At 46.3% G+C, this 20184-nt stretch overlaps 1 protein-coding gene across 10 annotated transcripts in view; it reads left to right on the top strand.

The window, feature by feature from the left end:
* ankfn1 (ankyrin repeat and fibronectin type III domain containing 1) overlaps positions 1-20184 on the top strand; it is a 73142-nt gene that overhangs the window by 30098 nt on the left and 22860 nt on the right. For 8 of the 10 annotated variants that reach the window (XM_037080375.1, XM_037080374.1, XM_037080367.1 and 5 more), the window contains 12 exons: positions 104-302; positions 3264-3474; positions 8153-8347; positions 9499-9612; positions 10657-10754; positions 11885-11975; positions 13096-13203; positions 17175-17274; positions 17476-17608; positions 18431-18547; positions 19166-19381; positions 20050-20184. The exon at positions 20050-20184 is cut by the window's right edge and continues 32 nt beyond it. In XM_037080375.1, coding sequence (XP_036936270.1) covers positions 104-302; positions 3264-3474; positions 8153-8347; positions 9499-9612; positions 10657-10754; positions 11885-11975; positions 13096-13203; positions 17175-17274; positions 17476-17608; positions 18431-18547; positions 19166-19381; positions 20050-20184 — 1717 coding nt within the window. The remainder of the gene's footprint in view (positions 1-103; positions 303-3263; positions 3475-8152; positions 8348-9498; positions 9613-10656; positions 10755-11884; positions 11976-13095; positions 13204-17174; positions 17275-17475; positions 17609-18430; positions 18548-19165; positions 19382-20049) is intronic. The other 2 variants (XM_037080369.1, XM_037080376.1) reach the window with 1 other exon arrangement.

Here is a 20184-nt window from a genome sequence, read left to right as displayed (position 1 = left end):
AGAGGAATCATTCTAACTGTATTAAACAGATCAGTTCTGATGTTTTGATGGAGATCCACAGATCATTAGCCTCCACCTGTCTCTCCTCCTCTCTCCATCCCAGCAGACGCCTCCCGGGTGTTATGAACCAGCAGATGCAGAACCTGCAGTTGTCCCAGACCAGGAAGGGCCCCAGTGGGCCGGCCTCCCCGAGCGCCGCCAAGCGCCTCTACAGGAACCTGTCGGAGAAGCTACGAGGAAGCACCTCCTCCTTCGAAGATGCCTACTTCTTCGGCAAGACGGACCGCCTCCGCAAAGCCTCGGTGAGTCAGCGGGAGAGGACGAGGAGAAACATTCACTGGTAAAACACACTTTCAAAATAATGCTTCATATCAAATCACCTGAGAAGTGTCAGTTCACCGACACCCCTGACCCCACGTTGACACAAAAACAGTCGGTAACACACATTTGAGATTTAAAGAAGGTGTTGGATCAGCTGTCAGACTTCACTCTGGTTTCAGAGCTTCCACTGAACGTAATAAACCTGTTTGTCTCCTCACTGACTCGTCTGGGAACATTCGTGTTAGTCATCAGCAGGTCTCGATGATTCACCGTGTTCAGAAGAAAGAACACAGTACATGTTGAGGGAAACCCGGCGAGGCTGCCGATCAATAAAGACCTCGTTAAGTTCTTTACTAATTCTGTTAACGCTGATGTCTGCACAGCCTCTGTGCTCCATCTGTCACATGTTCCATTCCATCTCCGAGCCGCTGCTGCAGAGTTTCAGGCGGTCTGTCTTCAGGCAGCGGTTGTTCTTCTCACAGGCGATCAGAGAATTAGAGGGGAGGGTCGAGTGCCTTGCTCGAGGACACTCGGTGTCATCTCTCACTCTTCATTCTAGCTCCTCCATCATCACGTCCGTCCTGCTGTGCCGAGAAATATTTGGTCGCTGAGATTCATCATGTGTGATGACGGGTGTGTGTGTGTGTGTGTGTGTGTGTGTGTGTGTGTGTGAGTGCTGACATTTACAGAGCAGTCACAACAGCAGACATGACAGAGAGGCCGTTGGGGGAGGAGGGGTGTTTGAGGGTGGGAGTGAAAAAATCAAAAGGCAAAGAGCTCGATGCTTCTGAGATCTACGGCAGGCTAGAGGGGTCAAAATGATCTCAGTTAAACAGAGTTGGGTTTCAGATACACGAGGAGTTTGTTCTGGTGTTTGCAGCAGCACAGAAACAGAACAAATGTTAATAAAACAATAATAATATCATTCTGTCTTCTGCAGGTTCAACACTTCTTAGTTATCAGAACAATAACAATATGTAAATGTTTTACTTATCTACCACTTACATCTCAGCCAACATATTTCATCCTGTCGGCCTCTATCTGCTGCTGACACCTGGCAGGTGAAGCCCTCGCTCTCGGGTACAAACAGGTTCTGGAAAAGTGTGAGAAAACATCCTCAGTTTGTTGTTTCTGTGTGAGCAACCTGGTCGTCACGGTAACTGTCAGCATACGTCTGCCGGTCAGATATCGATCCATCAGCTGAGACACGCATGTTTTTTTCAGTGTTCCCTCAAATGTGGTTCTGAAGCCCTGAAGATGTGTGACAGTCAACAGCAGCGCACTGTAAATCACCCCGAGCATCAAAGCGTTTCATATCGGCTGAGATCTGAAAACATTTACGCAGAAGCTGATGGATAATAAGTAACGACTTATTACGGCAAGCTGCTAAAACCAGAGACGGCTGTTTCAGCCAGCATCTCTACATTTATAACGTGAAACCGCGGGACATTTTCAAACCAGACGTCAGGACAGTTTCCAGCCGTGACCGTGGCAACAAACTCGTTGGTACTTCTTTGGATGATACTGAACGAGGCGCTGGTACCGAGTGGGCGGGACATTTTCATCACAGACGACGAGGTAGAGCTACCACAGACCGCCCCTCACTCTCCTGCTTGTTCCCATGGTAACCTGATGGTCGCTAACGTCAGTCTGAACTGTCAACAAATCAAATCTGTTGTTCGGGCGCTTTCATCTGGTAACCACGGTAACCAGGTGAGTGCAGCCCAGTGATTAAATATTTCCTGTAATATGACAGTTGACCAGGGATCACTCATGACGGATGAGGTCCAGTTCTAGTCTGGATCACATCTATGGAAGCCCCGAGGGGTCAGAGAGACTTTATCCTTCTGGTGGACCGTTCTCTGGTGTCGTGTGTTTATGACCTGATATCAGGATTCTGTTCACATCTGTAAAACCTGCCAAAAATAAATTGGGAGAAATTGTTTTTTTTCAGTAGAATTTGCTTTAACTGAATCTCCATGGGATTTTTTTCTTGTGTGACGAACAGAGAAGAAAATGGAATTATGTTTATTTCAAAAAACAAAAATGAGTTGATAATGATCCCAAGCTGTAGACACAGGAGAGGAAATAGACCAGGTTTAGAAAGTGGATCACCAGAAAAAAACCCCTTCAGGGCTTCCATACAGTTCTCATCTCCTCAGCACGGCCATGATTCTGTCGCCCGAGCTGCCCGCGGCCTCTCTACACAGCACGCCTGTTTCAGCGGCTTCACCGCGCTGTGTTACGACGGCGTCTCTTCGCTCAGCTGTATGGAGACGACACGCCGGGTCAGCCTGCACAGGGCAGATCAAACCAGACAGGAAGTCAGATAGCAGACAGCATAGTCCATACGGTCCATCTTCAGAATAAAGGCACGTGGTGCTGACGTGGTGTCCTCTGTCCTGTCCTCTGTCCTCTGTCCTCTGTCCTGTCCTCTGTCCTCTGTCCTCTGTCCTGTCCTCTGTCCTCTGTCCTCTGTCCTCTGTCCTGTCCTCTGTCCTCTGTCCTCTGTCCTGTCCTCTGTCCTGTCCTCTGTCCTCTGTCCTCTGTCCTCTGTCCTGTCCTCTGTCCTCTGTCCTCTGTCCTGTCCTCTGTCCTGTCCTCTGTCCTCTGTCCTGTCCTCTGTCCTCTGTCCTCTGACCTCTGTCCTCTGTCCTCTGACCTCTGTCCTCTGTCCTCTGTCCTGTCCTCTGACCTCTGTCCTGTCCTCTGTCCTCTGTCCTCTGACCTCTGTCCTGTCCTCTGTCCTCTGTCCTCTGACCTCTGTCCTCTGTCCTCTGTCCTCTGACCTCTGTCCTCTGTCCTCTGTCCTGTCCTCTGACCTCTGACCTCTGTCCTCTGTCCTCTGACCTCTGACCTCTGTCCTCTGTCCTCTGACCTCTGTCCTGTCCTCTGTCCTCTGTCCTCTGACCTCTGTCCTCTGTCCTCTGTCCTCTCCTCAGACCATGCAGGGCAGTGACTGTATCTTCGAGGCGGTGGAGCAGCAGGACCTGGACACGGTGCAGATCCTCCTCTACCAGTTCTCAGCAGACGAGCTGGACCTGAACACCCCCAACAGTCAGGGCCTGACGCCGCTCGACATCGCCATCATGACCAACAACACGCCCATCGCCAAACTGCTGCTGAAGGCTGGCGGCAAGGAGAGTCCACACTGTGAGTCCACCACAGCTGCTACAGCCCGGTACTGAAGTCCAGTGCTCCAGTACCGGACTGAAACATGAGGAACATTTATTATACATTAAACTACCCGACAGTTTACACACATACAGCTGAACACGAGTCATTCATCAATCAGGCTGTTAACAGATTATTGATTATCACCATCGTTCCAGCTTCACACGTGATCAGCTGTTTGTCATGTCTCTGTCTCTGGGTTAAAGATGATTGATGAGTTGTTATTCCAGGTGTTCAGTCAGTCGTATTCTTCACATTGTTTGGCTTGGTGATCATTGATTGATTGTTTTCTGATTCATGAATTCATGAATGAAGAAACGTTCTGCAGGTGCTACCTGTACGTGCAGCTGTGATTGGCTGGATGCATCTGTCAGCTGGAGAGAAGTAGCAGCATGTGGCTGGTTAGAGATCAGCTTCCCCCGTTCAGCTGTTCAGTGTTTGATCAGTCGTGGACGGATGTTTCCTCCTCACACCTGACTCTTCACCTGTTGTCACAGTTTGACTGATGTGAGGAGCTCACAGCTGCAGACGTCTCAGCGTAGAGTTCATGTTCTGATCATCTCTCTGAACATCAATGAACCCAATTTCATCACAACAGACAGGAAGGACTCTTCAGTGAGGTCTGATCCTCCCGTCTGTATTTCACTTTATCAGCTCCAGTGCTGATCAAACGGCCTCAGACAGCCGTCGCATCGGGCTGGTTCTGGTCTGACCTTTTAGACAGAGAAGCTAATTTAGAGGCGAGCAGATGAGAGTGGCGGCGTCGGTCCACATGAGTCCAGAGGCCTCCAGGTGTTTATGATGTGAAGGACAGAAAACAAATAAAACCAGATGTTCTGCTGAACGGGTTCCAAACGGGTTCATTGTTCTGACACTTTCTCACCTTCTTACCCAAAAGATCAGAAACATGAAACCAGTTCAGCTCGAACACTGAACACACACACGCACACTCACTCACTGTGTGTGTGTGTGTGTGTGTGTGTGTGTGTGTGTGTGTGTGTGTGTGTGTGTGTGTGTGTGTGTGTGTGTGAGATGCTGTGGATCAGACAGAGTCTGTGTTTGTGTCTGTAGCCCAGTCTGGGTCTCCTCTAGCTGGACCTGAATGAGCCCGCTATCCCCCCTCCATGCCCACGCACGCACGCACACACACACACACACACACACACAGAGTTTCCCCTCCATCAGTCCGCTGGTTGTCCTCCGTAAACCCTCTAAAGACAGGTGGTTCTTACCTTACTACTGAAACCCCATTAGCCCCCACTGTGTGTGTGTGTGTGTGTGTGTGTGAGAACAGTGGCCACTTTACAGCGAGTGGGCCTCCTGCGTGACTCCCCACCGAACAGCTTTAACAAGGTTTGTCGTTTAATGGTTTAGCTGTTCCAATGATGCATGTAACGCCGGGGCAATTACAGCTAAGTGATTTATTGTGCCGCGGGGCCGCGGCGGCGAGAGCTCTCCAAACAAGCGGCCTGGACTCTGGGCGGCGGTACAATCCCATCCTTGTAAACAAACACAGAGTAAACACTGCCGCTGTTTTCCCTCCTGGGGCCGGCTGCTCTCTGTTTATGTCATTCCTCAAGTGCCAAGTAAATCAGTCAGCCGGGCCTGACAGCTGTGTGTGTGTGTGTGTGTGTGTGTGTGTGTGTGTGTGTGTGTGTGTGTGTGTGTGTGTGTGTGTGTGTCCTGCCGTCTTAAAGTCACAGCAGTAAAAGCACACAGATTGACCTCTGACAGGCCTTAAAACAATATTGTGACAACTTTAGTTACTAGTTACTTTACAGATTACATTCTGCATCAGAGTCTCAGTAAAATGTTTTTAAAATTAATTGATTTTAAGCATCCGTCAGATGATTAAGAGAGTTTTACAGCACTGTTCACGATGTGTTCAGTGATCAGGACTCAGTGGTTGTTATGAGCTGGTTTAAATGTTCCATCGTTAATATTTGTGTTGAACAAAGTGTTCGTCAGATCAATGAGAGCCGTGAAACAATCACAACTAATTAATTACAACTAATCATCCACTCAAGCACATTTCAGCTGCGCTCTTATCTTTACAAAGAGAGAGAGTGTGTGTGTGTGTGTGTGTGTGTGTGTGTGTGTTTACAGGCCCCCCGGGGCCCGCTGGCTCTATGTGTGGACCTTTCAGTCAGACAGTGCTCTCCTGTGTGAGGCGGCTGCTCGTCAGACAGCAGCCTGTTAATTTACAGCCTTTTCAATTAGCAGCCGTTAGCAGCTAGCCGGGCTCTGACGGGCCGAGCTGAGCAGGAAGTGACACGTCCAGGTTGATCATGCGACTGCAGCGTCAGCGTCACCAGACCTCTGCAGGTTTCTGCTGTGGTGTTTGCTGAGACATTGATTCACATGTGCATCGGTCAGAAGGACGTTTCTTCACTTTATGTTGTTGCCTTGATGAAAGCTCGTTGATTCAACAGTTGGTCCGCTCACAAAGGTCCACACCTCTTAGAAAGTCCTTATCTTCAGTCTGGAGCTCAACCTCCTGATGTAACGCGGACGCCATCTTGGCTCTCTCTCCGTGTTTGGTGAGGACGATGGAGCCTGAACTCAGATAATGTGCAGTTAAATTCATCAGTTTATTGTAATTGTTCAGAAATCTAATTGTTGTGTTCACCATCTGGTTGTCACGTTGTTTCCCTCTGAAGCAGAATCAAACCAAACTGTCGGTAAAGATGTAAAGTGTGTCTGTGATTCATTCTGTAATCTGCAGCTGCAGGAATACAAACACTGTCATGTTTTCTGCCTTTGATAAAATGTGTTTGTAAAGTGTGTTATTTTCTTGTTGAGACGTCTTTTTTATCTCACCGTCTTGTTTGCTCTCATGTTTCTTGTCTTTCTGGGTTTTGTTAGTGGAGATAATAATCTTATCATCTCCCACTAACAATTAACTCCGTTCAGTTTGAGTCTCTGCAGCAGATTCCACTGACTGAATACGTCTGATTGCACACAGTCACTCGCTGACACAAACACTGTTTCACAGCTGCTGATGAAACAAACAATCAGCAGTGACGAGGATACAAAGCTGAAGAAAACACGGCAGCAGTTTTCACAGGCTTTACTTCAGTCACAGCATTAATACGACAGGTATTCAGCTGTGTGGTTTTATTTTCCCTCTGTAACATCAGACTGGGGAGGAAAGAAAACTAAATCAGGAGCAACAGTGAGGTGTAGACGTGGTGGAGACGGGTCTCACACACATCATTGTTTCATTATCAGAATGTTTTAAGTCATTGAACATAATATCTGAACATATAATGAGCAGTGTGAATAAATCAGCTCCCTGCAGTCTTGGTCCTTTTATTGTTCAGACTGTTTCCATCGGTTTGGCCTCGATTTGTTCTTTCAGCTCTCACGAGGACGCTGCAGCGAGTCCTCTTTGTCTGGCTGAGCTCAGCCCTCGCCGGCCTTGACCGAGCTGAACCTGCAGCTTCACTCCTCCGCAGACGCTTTCTGTCATTAACGAGACAGCTGGTGGAGAGCTGGACCTGACCGGAGACGAGGCACACGTGCTGCTTCAGGCTGTTTGTTGAGTCCAACGTGTTCTTTAGAGTTCTGTAGGGTTCTGTTTGCTCCGCAGCTTCTGATCCGATCAGACTCACAGCAGTTTGTTCTGTCATCGTCTCATTTCAGGTTCAGACTACATCATGTTAACACTCAATACTAAGACCTGTGTGATGTTACACTATGATGCTCATTCATTACACTGATGTAGTCATATTCACCGTGTGTAATAACAATGATGATAATAATAATAATAATAATTATAATAATAATAATAATAATATAGAACACTTTATTTCTACAGCACCTTTAAATGAACAGTGGAACAGCGAAGCCTCGTCTGAGGTTAGAACAAGAACAAACGAGTTAAAGGAATCAAAGCGATAAAGCAGGAAAAGAAAAACAGAGAAGAAATATAAAAATAGATAGTTTATTAAATAAATGCAAAAATAGAAATAGATAAAAGAATAGAAACAAGGATGGATGATTAATCTAAAACTGTCTCGTTAGATGAGACGAAGAGGACAGCTGGTCTCCTTTAATCTGGACTCTGTGTCCACGTTTCACTGAGTGAATGATTCATTATGAACAGAAGTTCTTGAAGCGGTCCTTCAGAACCGGACCCACTGCGGTTCAGTCACTTCACAGAGACGTCGGCGTTTGTTTCACAGACTCACACAGAGACACTTTGTTCAGTCATGAGACGCTTTTATAACTAGAAACTAAAGGTTTATTTTCTAGTAAGTGTTTTTAAATGTTTTATAATTTAGCAAAAGGTGTGTTGATTTTATTGACACTGATAAATTCTTATTAATGAAATCTTATTACCTTTTAACTAACACTGACTGAGAGGAGAAACACTTGATAATAACAGGCTCATCTGTCGCTCAGTAAACCTTTGCCGATTGTTTTTGACTCTTATTTGTAAAACATCAGTTTGACAAAGACTTTTATTTAGTAACCATCAACGGAAGTGTAATTATAACTCTACCAGTGATTAATGATGCTAGCTGTAACTCATCTGATTTTGAAGACATGATATCATTAGAAACTCTGGATCGATCACATGAGGCTTTGCTGGTCGTCGGTGGTTCCGGCTCCGGGTCTCACTGCAGCGCTCGCTGTCTGCTTCTTGTTGCAGTCGTGAGCGTGGAGAGTCGGGAGGCCCACCTGAGCTCGCTGGTGCTGGAGGCGGAGCGGCGGGCGGCGGACCTGGCGGCTCAGGCGCAGAGAGACGGCCTCTCATTGGAGGCCTGCCACAAGGACAAGCAGCTGCGAGCCTGGGAGTGGAGGAGCAAGCTGTACAAACGCATGAGGACGGGCTTCCAGCACGCACGTGAGTCCCTCTGAATCATATGTGATTAAATGTGATCGCTCAGGTCCGATACAGGTGACCTCGAATCATTCAGCACACGCTCCATGTTTTTACATTCATCCAACGAGCAGCTGAAGCTGCAGAAACTGAAGCAGACATGAGGTTACAGGTGAGACACGACCTGCGATTATGAGAGGAACCACTCCAGGTGACAGACGAGTTCTCTGCTTCACCGGGTCGTTCTGATGAAGGTTACACACTGTGATGATCTGCAGCGAAACCATCAGAGTCGTTCACAGACTCACTGTCACTACACAGCTGATCCCTGTCCAGGGCTGACCAACACCAGAACCATGTGGACACACTGGTACCACAGTCAACTTCTTAGTAAATGTATTTGCATTCTACCAGCTCGTGGGTGTTTGCTATGATAATACTTATTATCCTGTTGCGTTATTTCATCATATGACTTCAGACTGAGCGCTGAAGATTTACTGATCTGAGTTTAACATGATCATTAACTCCTCAGACTGTATGTGTGTGATGAGCTCCTCAGTAATGACGTGAGAGATGATTACGACTCTGTGATGAAGGAAACTCCAGACGAGTCTCACCTCTCAGCAGGATTCGTGGGAGTGGAGGTGGAGGGGAAGGTACCAGAGAGGAGGAGAGACTAGAAAGTCAAAAGAGACATGAAGAGATAACTACACAAAGATGTGGAGGGTGGAGGAAGTGGTGGAGCTCTGGGAAATCAAGCAGAGTTGTAGCATTTACACGTCCTGGTTTCCGGCTGCAGGCCGTCACACTGTCGAGTGCTTCGTCTCCGCTCAGGCGAAGAGACGCTGGCAGGTTTCATCTGTGATCCAAAGTCTTTTCAAGTGAAAACCTGAGATCTGCTGCTGCATCACCAAACGATCAGAACCAGCAGTGGTCCAGCTGATAACCAGTGTGAGGCGCTCCCCTCGCTGTCTTTTGGACTAAACAGAACCCTCCCGGACCAGAGTCTGACCGCCGCCTGCACCCTCCATGTTCAGCATGTCTGCCAGTTTTTACCCTGCGGCTGTAAACACCAGCGGGCTGGATGTGTTGGATGGAGTGATCTTGAGCCTGAGCCTCAGATGTTGATCATGTATTTGACATATCTGCTGACGCCTCTCTGTGCCCCTGCTCAGGTCCCCCGGAGGCCCCGTCTATGGTCCGTCTGAGCGTGAGCAGTAGCACCACGCTGACGGTCACCTTCCAGGAGCCGCAGTGTCTCAACTCCACCGTTGTGACCAAATACAGAGGTACAAACACACACAAGTACACAAGTAACACGTAGTGATCCCTGGACGGAACAACACACACATCAGATACTCAGCTTCACTCCAACAGGTCGAGATCGTCACGCCATTACATCAGAGTTCCTCATTTAAATCATTTAGGTTTTAAATTGTATTTTATTTTGAAGGGGTGAGGGTTAGCTGTGTTCAACTACTTCGACCCCAAAGACTATAAATCTGGTCTGAGATCAGGTAGTGATGCAGACTGTGGTCACAGCAGACCAGCTGATGGACACGTGATGTTTCTTTGGTCTCCTACTTCAGTTTGTTCAGCTGTAGTGACAGAATTTTCATTTTTGGGTTTCCTGTAACTATATTTTAATATTCCATTTTCAAACCTTCACAACAGAAGAAATGAGCAGCTTTATGCAGTTTTTGCCTGTTGTCATAGTAACACATGGTGCTGGTGCACAGCAGAGACGTCTTTTCATTCAGAGTTATTGACAGTTGGCCTGAACTGTTTGACTTGAGAACTAATATGCATCAGACTAACTACTGAAATATGACATACAACAGTGGATATGCATTGGCTGCAGATGAACAGTATATGTATGATGTTGAGGTTCTTATGATTTGTCTGGTTTTGTTGTCCGTACTTACACGTAAGCCATGATTCTCATACTGATACCAAATGATTTCTAACAAAAGCTCTGATGCATCAAACTGCTGCTGTCTGTCCTCAACGTCACAGCTTCACCTGGATGATCCAGGTGATTCCACTTCACCTCATGGAGCTTTGACAGGTTTTGTAATGTAACGTGTAGTATGGATAACGATGTGGGGACTGTGGGATTTCACAAAGAGGGTTACGAGAAAACATCTAAGACTTGGCTCTCTCGTGAAGTGTGGCTCTCACAAACTTCACAGAGAGAAAAAGAAAGTAGAAGAAAGCTGGAGGCAGCGAGAAGGTTAATATCCTCATCTCAGGAGGAGCTATTGATTAGTAATGAAAAGAGAAGCGTTTATTGTTAACTGTGTGTGTGTGTGTGTGTGTGTGTGTGTGTGTAGTGGAGTGGAGCTGCCTGAAGGATTTCTCGCTGCTCGCCGGAGAGATGGTGTTGGATAATCTTCAGACTCTCAAGTGCATCATCAGCAGCCTCACCACGGTAACAGCAGCTTCAGTCCTCTGACTCTCTCTCCTCTCAGAACAGATCATCATTTCCTCGAAAGCTGACAAATTGTTCCAGCATGAATCTCAGACTGTGTTGTTACACTGGTGTTTGTGTACAGATTAAACAAAAGAGAGCAGCGCGTTTGACTTTTCTGAAGACAGCAGCTTTGTGTTCAGAACACCAACACACAGCCGGCCTCCCTCACAGCAGCAGCACATGGATTCAGACATGTTTTGGGATGATCATGTCTCTCCACTCCCCAGCAACTCTGCTGTCATGTGTTTGAGTGGCAGCAGTGACATTTGAAGGCTGTGCAGTTTACTGGAAGCTGTCTGTGAATCACTGCCTGCCACATAAATACACTGACTGTGGTGAATCTACTGTTTGCCATTTAGAGCAGCGGCCGGCATTCATATTCTTCCACAAGAGCCCTGAAAACATTTAGAAGAGAACGTGCTGCCCGAATGGAAAGGCCGAGACACTCTGTGGGTGTGTAATGAGTTCAGACGATAAATGGACCTGAGTCAGAATCTTCATCTCAGGTGTGTGAGCAGCGCTGATTTATCAGACAACGACCGTCAGAAGCTCAGCCTGCAGAATGAGACACAAAACAACCACAGAGACAAACTGAGCACAAGGAGACGTGATGCAACTACAGAGACGAAATATCTAAAAGAAACATCAACTAAGAGATGCTGAATGACTCCGTGACATTTAAGACGAGATTTAAAACAACTCCAGCGACATTCAGTCGGACTTGGTTGGACTTGTAACCTGATTCTGAACAGCAAAGCCTCATTACTTTCCAGTCAGTACAGTCCACTGTGTTCACAGTGATCACAAGACACAGAGCAAGAGTACAACACAAAATATATGGCCAGAAGTATGTGGACAGCCAAAAACCACAGTTATGATTGTCCTGCTGTAGCAGCTTTGATTATTCTGGTTTCAGAGTTTTCAGATGTTGAACTCCAGTGAACTGCAGAGTTTTGGTCCCGGTCGAACAGCAGAGGTCCATCACTCGTGTTGGTGACGGGGCTGTCCGTATACTTTTGGTAATGTGTACTTGTTTTCTCCTAGATAACGTCTTTATGTTCACAGATGTTTTTGTGGTTACATTTCAGGGTCGGCTCTACTACGTCCGAGTGTCGGCTTATAACATGAGGGGCTGGGGTCCAGCTGCCTCCTCCCTCCCTCCATCTGCAGCTCCGTCCAGTGAGTTCACCCTCCTGCTGTGTTTCTGACGGTCACCACTGCTGCACAGACAAACATCTGGGACATTTCTCTATGAAGGAATCATAACTTCTTTAGTCTGTTTTAAGGCCTCTCTGTAGTGATGACGGTGTCGTTCTGTTGGTCTTTCACACAAGTAAAATATCTAATCTGGCCCTGAAACTTCTCAGCTGCTGACAGTGATGCCGGGCTAATGTTAGCTAGCATGCTACTGTTGACAGAAACGTCTAATCTCACCTCCCACACCTGCACTGACGAGTAGAAATCCCACATCGACCCGTTTAACCTCCTGCTTTTGTTTTCATCTCACTGCAACGTGTTCGTACAGCGAGTGTTAGCACCGCGCTAACCTCCGTTTGTTTACGTCTGCTTCCCCCACGAGATCACATGAGAGGGATCAGGTGTGAGACAGAGTGCAGAAGCCACGCCCCTGTCGCTGCACAGAGCAGCGTTCGTATTTAATCAGGACGTGTTTTTATTGAACGTGTCCAAACTGCACCAGGGTGGATCCTCAGGAACAATCCTGCGTGTGAAATCGCTCCTGACAGACAGAAACAGTGAGAACGTGGTACAGACTGTTTCTGTCGTCGGCCTGTCGATGAATCCTCACGTTGTTTTGTTAATGTGTGAAATATCTCAACAGCCACTGGAGGACTGATGGATCTCAAGCGCTTTAGAGAAGCAGCTATGTTTTCAGGCTCTGCTCTCTTTTTCTGCCTCTTTAAATCCAACACCCACTCATTTTCTGCTCCTGACACACACACACACACACACACACACTTCAGCACATCAATACAAAGCAGACAAACACAGCTCAAGGTTTAAGCACTCGAATGTGCAGCGAGTCGTGACGAAGAGATGAAACCAATGTTCCCAACCTGAGAACCTTGGAACAGAGCAGAGAATCATCCGATGATTCACTGTGACCACAGAAAGACTCCGACAAATCTCTGATGAACTCTCAGTCAAAATAACTTCATCACAAGTCAGCGTCAGACAAACCTGATTAAACTGAAACTATGTGAGTATCATCAGCAACGTGTGCTGCAGTATAGAAGTAGAAGAAGTCGTTACACATCGTGTGTTTGTCGTGTTGTCACAGATTGGAGGGAGAGCGACGGCCGGGAGCCGCGGAGGCGGGGCCACATCGAGGCCATGGAGCGTCTGCTGCAGCAGGTCCGAGCGACTCACACACACTACTGCTGCGGAGGTGAGTATCAGTCGTCTCACACACAGTTAAACACAGTTAGTGATGAAGAGAAGAGAGCTGGCGATAACAGACTCAGTGACACCACAGAGAGTGTACAGGCACAACAGCCATCGTTAGGTAGCTTCGATTCTTTCTTCTGTCCATGCAGCCACTTCAGGATGTGACCAGAGAGGGACCATCAGCAAACTAACCAGCTAATGAACTAGCATGTACAGTGTGTCCGTGTGTCTCAGTGTCGATGTGCACTAGATCCATAACAGTCACATGTTTAGTCCAAACACAGGCGTCAGTGTCTGATCACTGGGTTTGATCTGTCAGGTGCTCAGACAGCAGACGTCATCCTGAGCATCTGTGCGGCACAACCACAACAAACCAGTCAAAGTGAAGAATGTGAATAATACTCAAGTAAAAGTCTCACAGTAACTGATTACAAATGGACTTAAAAAGTATTTATTATATGATACAAATGAATATTATGTGAGGTGGCCTGCTCTGATGTCCTCTGTGTGTGTGTGTGTGTGTGTGTGTGTGTGTGCGGGTGTGTGTGTGTTTGTGTGTGTGTGTGTGTGGTGAGAGAGAAATAAAAACACCTAAGTCACTTCACCAACTCTGAGTCAACAGCTATGATGTCATCACACAATTTGTGTGTGTTTGAGTTTATGTTTGGAGTTCTCGTTCAGTTAGCCGTTAGCCCAGCTGTGTGTGCAAATGTAATGTACACCGTGTGTGTGTGTGTGTGTGTGTGTGTGTGTGTGTGTGTGTGTGTGCAGGGTGTGTATTTATACAATTTATTCTCAGAGAGCCAAAAATAAATGTGTGAAATTAATCAGTGGGTACAAAGGAAGCACTATAGAGCAGAGGGAGCTCATATAGTGTGTGTGTGTGTGTGTGTGTGTGTGTGTGTGTGTGTGTGTGTGTGTGTGTGTATAGCAGCACTCAGGTGTATGACATCGTGCTGTGGACCCTGATTATCTTCAGGCTGTTTTTTTAAAGGAGTGGTCCAACATCTTATGACGACAGATGAAATGATGCTCCCCGACGCTTCATTAGTCATTCAGAATCAGAATCAGAATCAGAATCAGAATCAGAGTCAGAGTCAGAGTCAGAGTCAGAGTCAGAATACTTTATTGATCCCCGAGGGGAAATTGTTTTTGTTACAGGTGCTCTGTGCGAAGTAGAAATAGAAATACAGCGTGAATGGAAACAAGTGATAAAGATGAATAAAGTAGACAATAAAATAAAATATTATATAATAAAGTAGACAGTCTGGAAATATACACAGTAAAATATACAGTGAGATAGTATAAACACTATACAGATAATTAGTTGTATTGTTAAATTACAGTTTTGCATACAGACATCTGTCAGCACACACAACCTGAGTTTTGGATTATCTGCAGGTCATTACACACACACACACACACACACACATACATACACACACAGAGATATATATATATATATATATATATATATATATATATATATATATATATACAAAATACTGTATATTTAATAAACCTTGTAACTGAATCTGGAGGTGTTCAACTAGCTAACATGCTCAGTGGGTCACACTGTAGTTTACATGTTACAGCTTTAGTGCTCTTAAACAGAAAATAAGTTGTTTAACTGTGTCGTCAATGTACCAGCATCATAATCCATCTGTTGATTTGATAGAAACATTCACAAAGCCCTGCTGTGTTTCTGCTCCACACTGCAGTATGACCACACACACACACACACACACACACACACACACACACACACACACACACACACACACACACACAGAAGAACTCTCCTTGTTTTCTGCCCACCTCAGTTTCAGCTGTCGCTCTGAATCTGTTTTATTTGCAGGAGTGGGCGACACACTGCAGCAGCAGCGTTAATGAAAACATATACGAGCAGCTCAGACTCCATCAGATGGAAAGGTGGTGGTGGCCTCATTAATCGACTCCAACCAAAACTCATTTCTTTATTTATTCAGAGTGACGTGCAGCGCTGCACAGTAGGGCGCTGCGCTCCTGTCATATTATCCACTTGTCAAAGCCAGTTAGCCTCCAGCGCTCCGAACACACAGAGACTTCTCAAAGCCTGAGAGCTGGTGGCAGCCTCAACCTGTTACTGAAATAACAAGCCCAGTGTGTGTGTGTGTGTGTGTGTGTGTGTGTGTGTGTGTGTGTGTGTGTGTGTGTGTGTGTGTGTGTGTGTGTGTGTTCCGGCTGCTGAATGCCTCGCTCAGTCTCTCTGCAGAGACGTTTTGCAGACTGCAGGTACGCTTGTGTAATGTTTTGGAGCTGAAGGTCGTCCTCTGCATGTCCGACGGCTCAGCGGTCGACCTGCAGGCATCAGAAACATGACTGTTGTGAGCGTGTGTGGACGCTGCAGGGTTTCACTCTGACGGACTCTGAAAGGGTCATTTTACAGGTGACAGTGAGCGAGTGAGTCTGGACAGAGGCTGTGATTACCTCCTCATACAGCCGAGCAACAAGCTCATGTAGAGATTCAACCAGATGAAACTGTCCACCTCCTCCAATCAGACTGGAGGACAAACATGACATCACACACTGAAAACAGCCAGTTAGAAGATTTATAATATAGTGTATGACCTGAGAAAGTGAGAAATAGAAAAGACCCATAATTATCTCAGCGTGTGGGGGGATGAATTATCTACCTTACAGCAGCATGATGTCATGTTTACCTTCAGTCACAGCTGTAAGTCATGTTGATGCTGCAGTGTGTAACAGTCGGGATCATCACAGACATTTTCTACTTCAACACACATTTTCACACATCACATTGTGATGATGTCGTGAGTTCTGTCTGTAGTCAGCAGCTACACTCCATCTGACAAACTGTTACAGACCTGGGATCTGTGTTTATGATGGTGGTGCTGCACTCACAAACTGTAGGGGGCGCCAGATCACACGAGATACCAGTTTTCTTAATGATGCTTTAAAGTCTTTTAACTCATGTTGAGTCAGTGTGAATGAATTACAGTCTGAACCAGAGATTGTTGAGATGTTTGTTAGTTCATAATGTTCCTATAAGTCCTCATTAAATGCTTATCAACATTATTATGTCTTAATAAAACTTGATAATATCATAAAAACATTGTCAGATTCAAATGAAGGGAAAAGTAAAAGCTGCAGTTACAAACTGAACAGAGGAAACAGAATTAAAGCTCTGATGGAGCTCAAGATTTATTACTCCAAACACTCACTGCACAAACTCTCAACATTAATCAACTTGAAATCCTGAATCAGTGTGTTTATTCAGCTTATTCATAGTTTTTTCAGTTTGTTTATATAATTTTTTCTTCCTCTGATTAACATTCATTCATCAAAACTACAGAGTGCTCCTTTAATTCTGTGTCCTCTGGAGAGTTTCCTCTGTCCTGTCAAGGTTACAACTGCAGCTTTCAGTCGTCCTCTGACTTTGATCAGCAGCATCATCAGGTCCGACCCCTTCAGAACTGATGACATCACATATCACATATTAATGTCAGAATGCTAACACGCAAAACTGTGGTGAACATGTTCAGCATATTAGTGGTATGTTACAGTTCTCAGGGGCAGAAATGTAAAACTCGTCCTCCTCCATCATCCCTCCATCACGTCGTCTGGCTGTCGAGCCGCCGGGCAGAACGGTAGCTCACCAACATGTTTGTGAGCGTCAGACGGCTCCACGTCTGTTTACAGGACGGTAATTATGTGACGCTTAATTAGCTGTCAAAAGGGGCCTGTGGTCTGGAGATTGGCATCACTGAGCGGCCGGCCGCCGTCGCAGCGCCGCGGGGAGAGACGGAGGACGGGAGGGAAAAGAGATAGAAACGAATGAACGAGATGAGATAACGTTCAGTCAGAGCAGCAACATGGGAGAGTGACTCGAACACACACGCGCGCACACACGCGCGCACACAGTTAATCTCATTGTGACTGCATTGTTTTTTCTTCTTCTCTTGTTTTCAGACGCATCGAAGCTCCAGAACCCGAGCAGGAAGCAGTCGGTCTCCAGGAGTCTGAAACACCTCTTCAACTCCTCCAACAAGTTCGTGAAAACACTGAAAAGGTTTGTTGATGTTTGTATTTTACATTTAATCAATGAACCTCCTCCAAGTGCAGCTGACGTAAAACATCTCACAAAGATTTACATCCTCAGAAGGAACCAGTGAGCTGAGAGCCATAGACAGGAAGTCATAACCACCCTGGTGTGTGTGTGTGTGTGTGTGTGTGTGTGTGTGTGTGTGTGTGTGTGTGTGTGTGTGTGTAGGGGGATCTACCTGGCGGCTGTGTTCTACAATAAGGACAGTTTACTGGTGACAGCCGAGGACCAGATCCCCATCGTGGAAGTGGACGACTCCTACAGCAGCTCCCTCATGCAGGACTTCCTGTGGTTCACCAAGGTGCAGTGTCCTCGCAGGGTTTCAAAATAAAAGCATAAAGTTGAATTCTCACTACTTTGGCTGTGGGCTACCACTCAGCGGTCAACAGGTGGTGTCCAATCGGGGGCGGCCAGTGGTGAGGTTGAGGTTTGTTTTTCAAAATAAAAGCCCTGTAGCATGATCTCTGAAGAGGAAGCTGACGTTGAGGTTTGTTTTTCAAAATAAAAGCCCTGTAGAATGATCCCTGAAGAGGAAGCTGAGGTTGAGGTGTTTTTCAAAATAAAAGCACAAAAGAATAACTATCTCAGAGGAAGCTGAGGTTAAGGTTTGTTTTTCAAAATAAAAGCACAATAGAATAACTAAGAGGAAGCTGAGGTTGGGGTTTGTTTTTCAAAATAAAAGCACAATAGAATAACTATCTCAGAGGAAGCTGAGGTTGGGGTTTGTCTCTGCGGTTCCTCATTCAGATGATAAAAGAGAAACGTTTGATGGAAGCAGCTCAGTTTTATGCAGTTGGATTCAACCTTGATCTCCAGTTAGGACAGAAGTCAAACTGTTCTGAGTTCAGGACTTTAGAGATGTTGGTGGCGTCTCTGCTGCTCTGTCTTCTGATCCAACGTGTCTGACGGTGAAGGTGTTTTTCTCGTGTGGCGGCTCTGTGAGCGGTGTTGATCAGAGCGCTGCCGTCTTCTGTCGGTTGGAGTAATCAGGTGTTTGTTGGATCTCGTCAGACTGCAGCCACCCACGAACGCCACACACATAAGAGCAGTTAGTTTAACGAGGCGCTACAGTTTAATGACGCTGTCTGTCTGTAGTTAACTGTCTGTCTGTGTGTGTCTGCAGCTGTCCTGTATGTGGGAGGACGTCCGGTGGCTGAGACAGAGTATGTCAGTGTCTATGTCGTCGTCCTCCACCCTGCAGGCCCGGCACAAGATGCTCACCGCCGCCAGCCAGCTGCAGGTCAGGACTCCCAACACGCCATCACATGACCTCACCATCAGGTTTTAATCAGCTGCAGCTCACACGTGATGGTCATGGGTTTATTCTTTATATATATATATTATTTATATGTTTATATTTATGATCCTTAACGTCTCGTCACAATCAAACATACGTCACAAATGTATTTAACTTCTGTAGAAAACAAGCAACTAAATACCAAAGTGTTCATTGTCATTTAGTTGCAGAGACTTTGATGTTACTGACCAAATGTTTCAGCTTCACTTTCAGATCTTCAGTTTAAATCAGTTTAAATATTTAGTTTTTCCTCATCTGGTCCATCAGTCAGTGTCAAGACAGCCTGAAGTTTCAGACTGAATCACTTGTTTTGTCTGAGAACTGAAGAGTTGACCAGATTTCTAAACGCCAGTCAGTATTCAGTATAGTTAGTTATAGTTATAGTAAGTCAGTATAGCTTTCATACATGATTCTATTTAAAAAGCTGAACTGGATTCTGAACCTTTCTTCAGTCTGTTTCTTATCATTTCCTCCTCAGTGTTTCTCAGTAACAGACAGACATAACGACAGTTTTCATTTACTGACTGTGCCGAGTGAATAAATCACCTGCTGCTCCTGCAGAGCCTTCTGGGAACTCACAACCTGGGCCGCGTCCACTACGAGCCTATTAAGGATCGTCACGGCAACGTGCTGCTGGTGACCATCCGCGACACGGAGAGCCAGCACTCACTGTTCAGCGGGAAGTGGATGCAGGTGACCAAACTGCAGAGCCAGAGGAAGTCCCTGTCCACGCCCGAGGAGCCGTACGCCCTCGACATCCTCATCATCACCATCCAGGTGAGGAAGGACACGAGGGCCACGCCTTTGTTCTGCTGGGTCGTTTTCAACATCGACCGTCTGAGTCGACGAACCTGAAAACAGTAACAGTTATTATTTATTTAAGAGATACCGTTGATTATTTTCCCGATTAATCATTAAATTGTTACGTTATAGAGCTCAAAGACGTCGTCAGATTTCTTCTTTAGTCCAAAACACGGAATCTTGACTTTAAGCCGGAGATTCTCCCGTTTGACGAGCCGGAACCAGACGATGTTAGTTGTTCTGACTGAAACGAGACCATCAGACTTTCCTTCAGAGGAAACCGTCTGTGGCTTAAACTGAGCAGAGCTGATCCGTTTTCAGCCGGTCCGGTCCTGGTTCTCTCTCTGTGTTGAACAAATATTAACTACAATTCATTTAACTTTTAAATTGAAAATCGATAATCAGAAGCTGGAGCGGCGATTCTCCCAGAACTGTCTCCTCTCCACTGAGGGCTGTGTTGGTGGATGTTATCTGAGCAGCAGGACGAAGTGGAGCTGTTCGTCAGAACATGAGCCCAGTTATCTGTCCATCTTCACGGGTCCAGATTTGAGAGATCAGCTCAATCAAACGTGGATGTCGTTCTGCAGAGACGTACAGTTTTGTTTCTGACTCCTCTGTTAACCGTCTCTGTGTCCGTCCTCCAGGATATTTTGGCGTACCAGCGGCGCAGCACTCACCGGCTCGCCCCGGGCCTCTACCTGGGCTTCCTGAAGCTCAGCAGCTCCGTAGACCAGATCAAGGTCCTGGTGTCCCAGCGGACCCCCAACATGCTCTGTCAC

This window comes from Acanthopagrus latus, chromosome 20 (assembly GCF_904848185.1).
Source record: "Acanthopagrus latus isolate v.2019 chromosome 20, fAcaLat1.1, whole genome shotgun sequence".
NCBI lineage: Eukaryota > Metazoa > Chordata > Actinopteri > Spariformes > Sparidae > Acanthopagrus > Acanthopagrus latus.
This window is presented reverse-complemented; position numbering and strand designations above follow the sequence as displayed.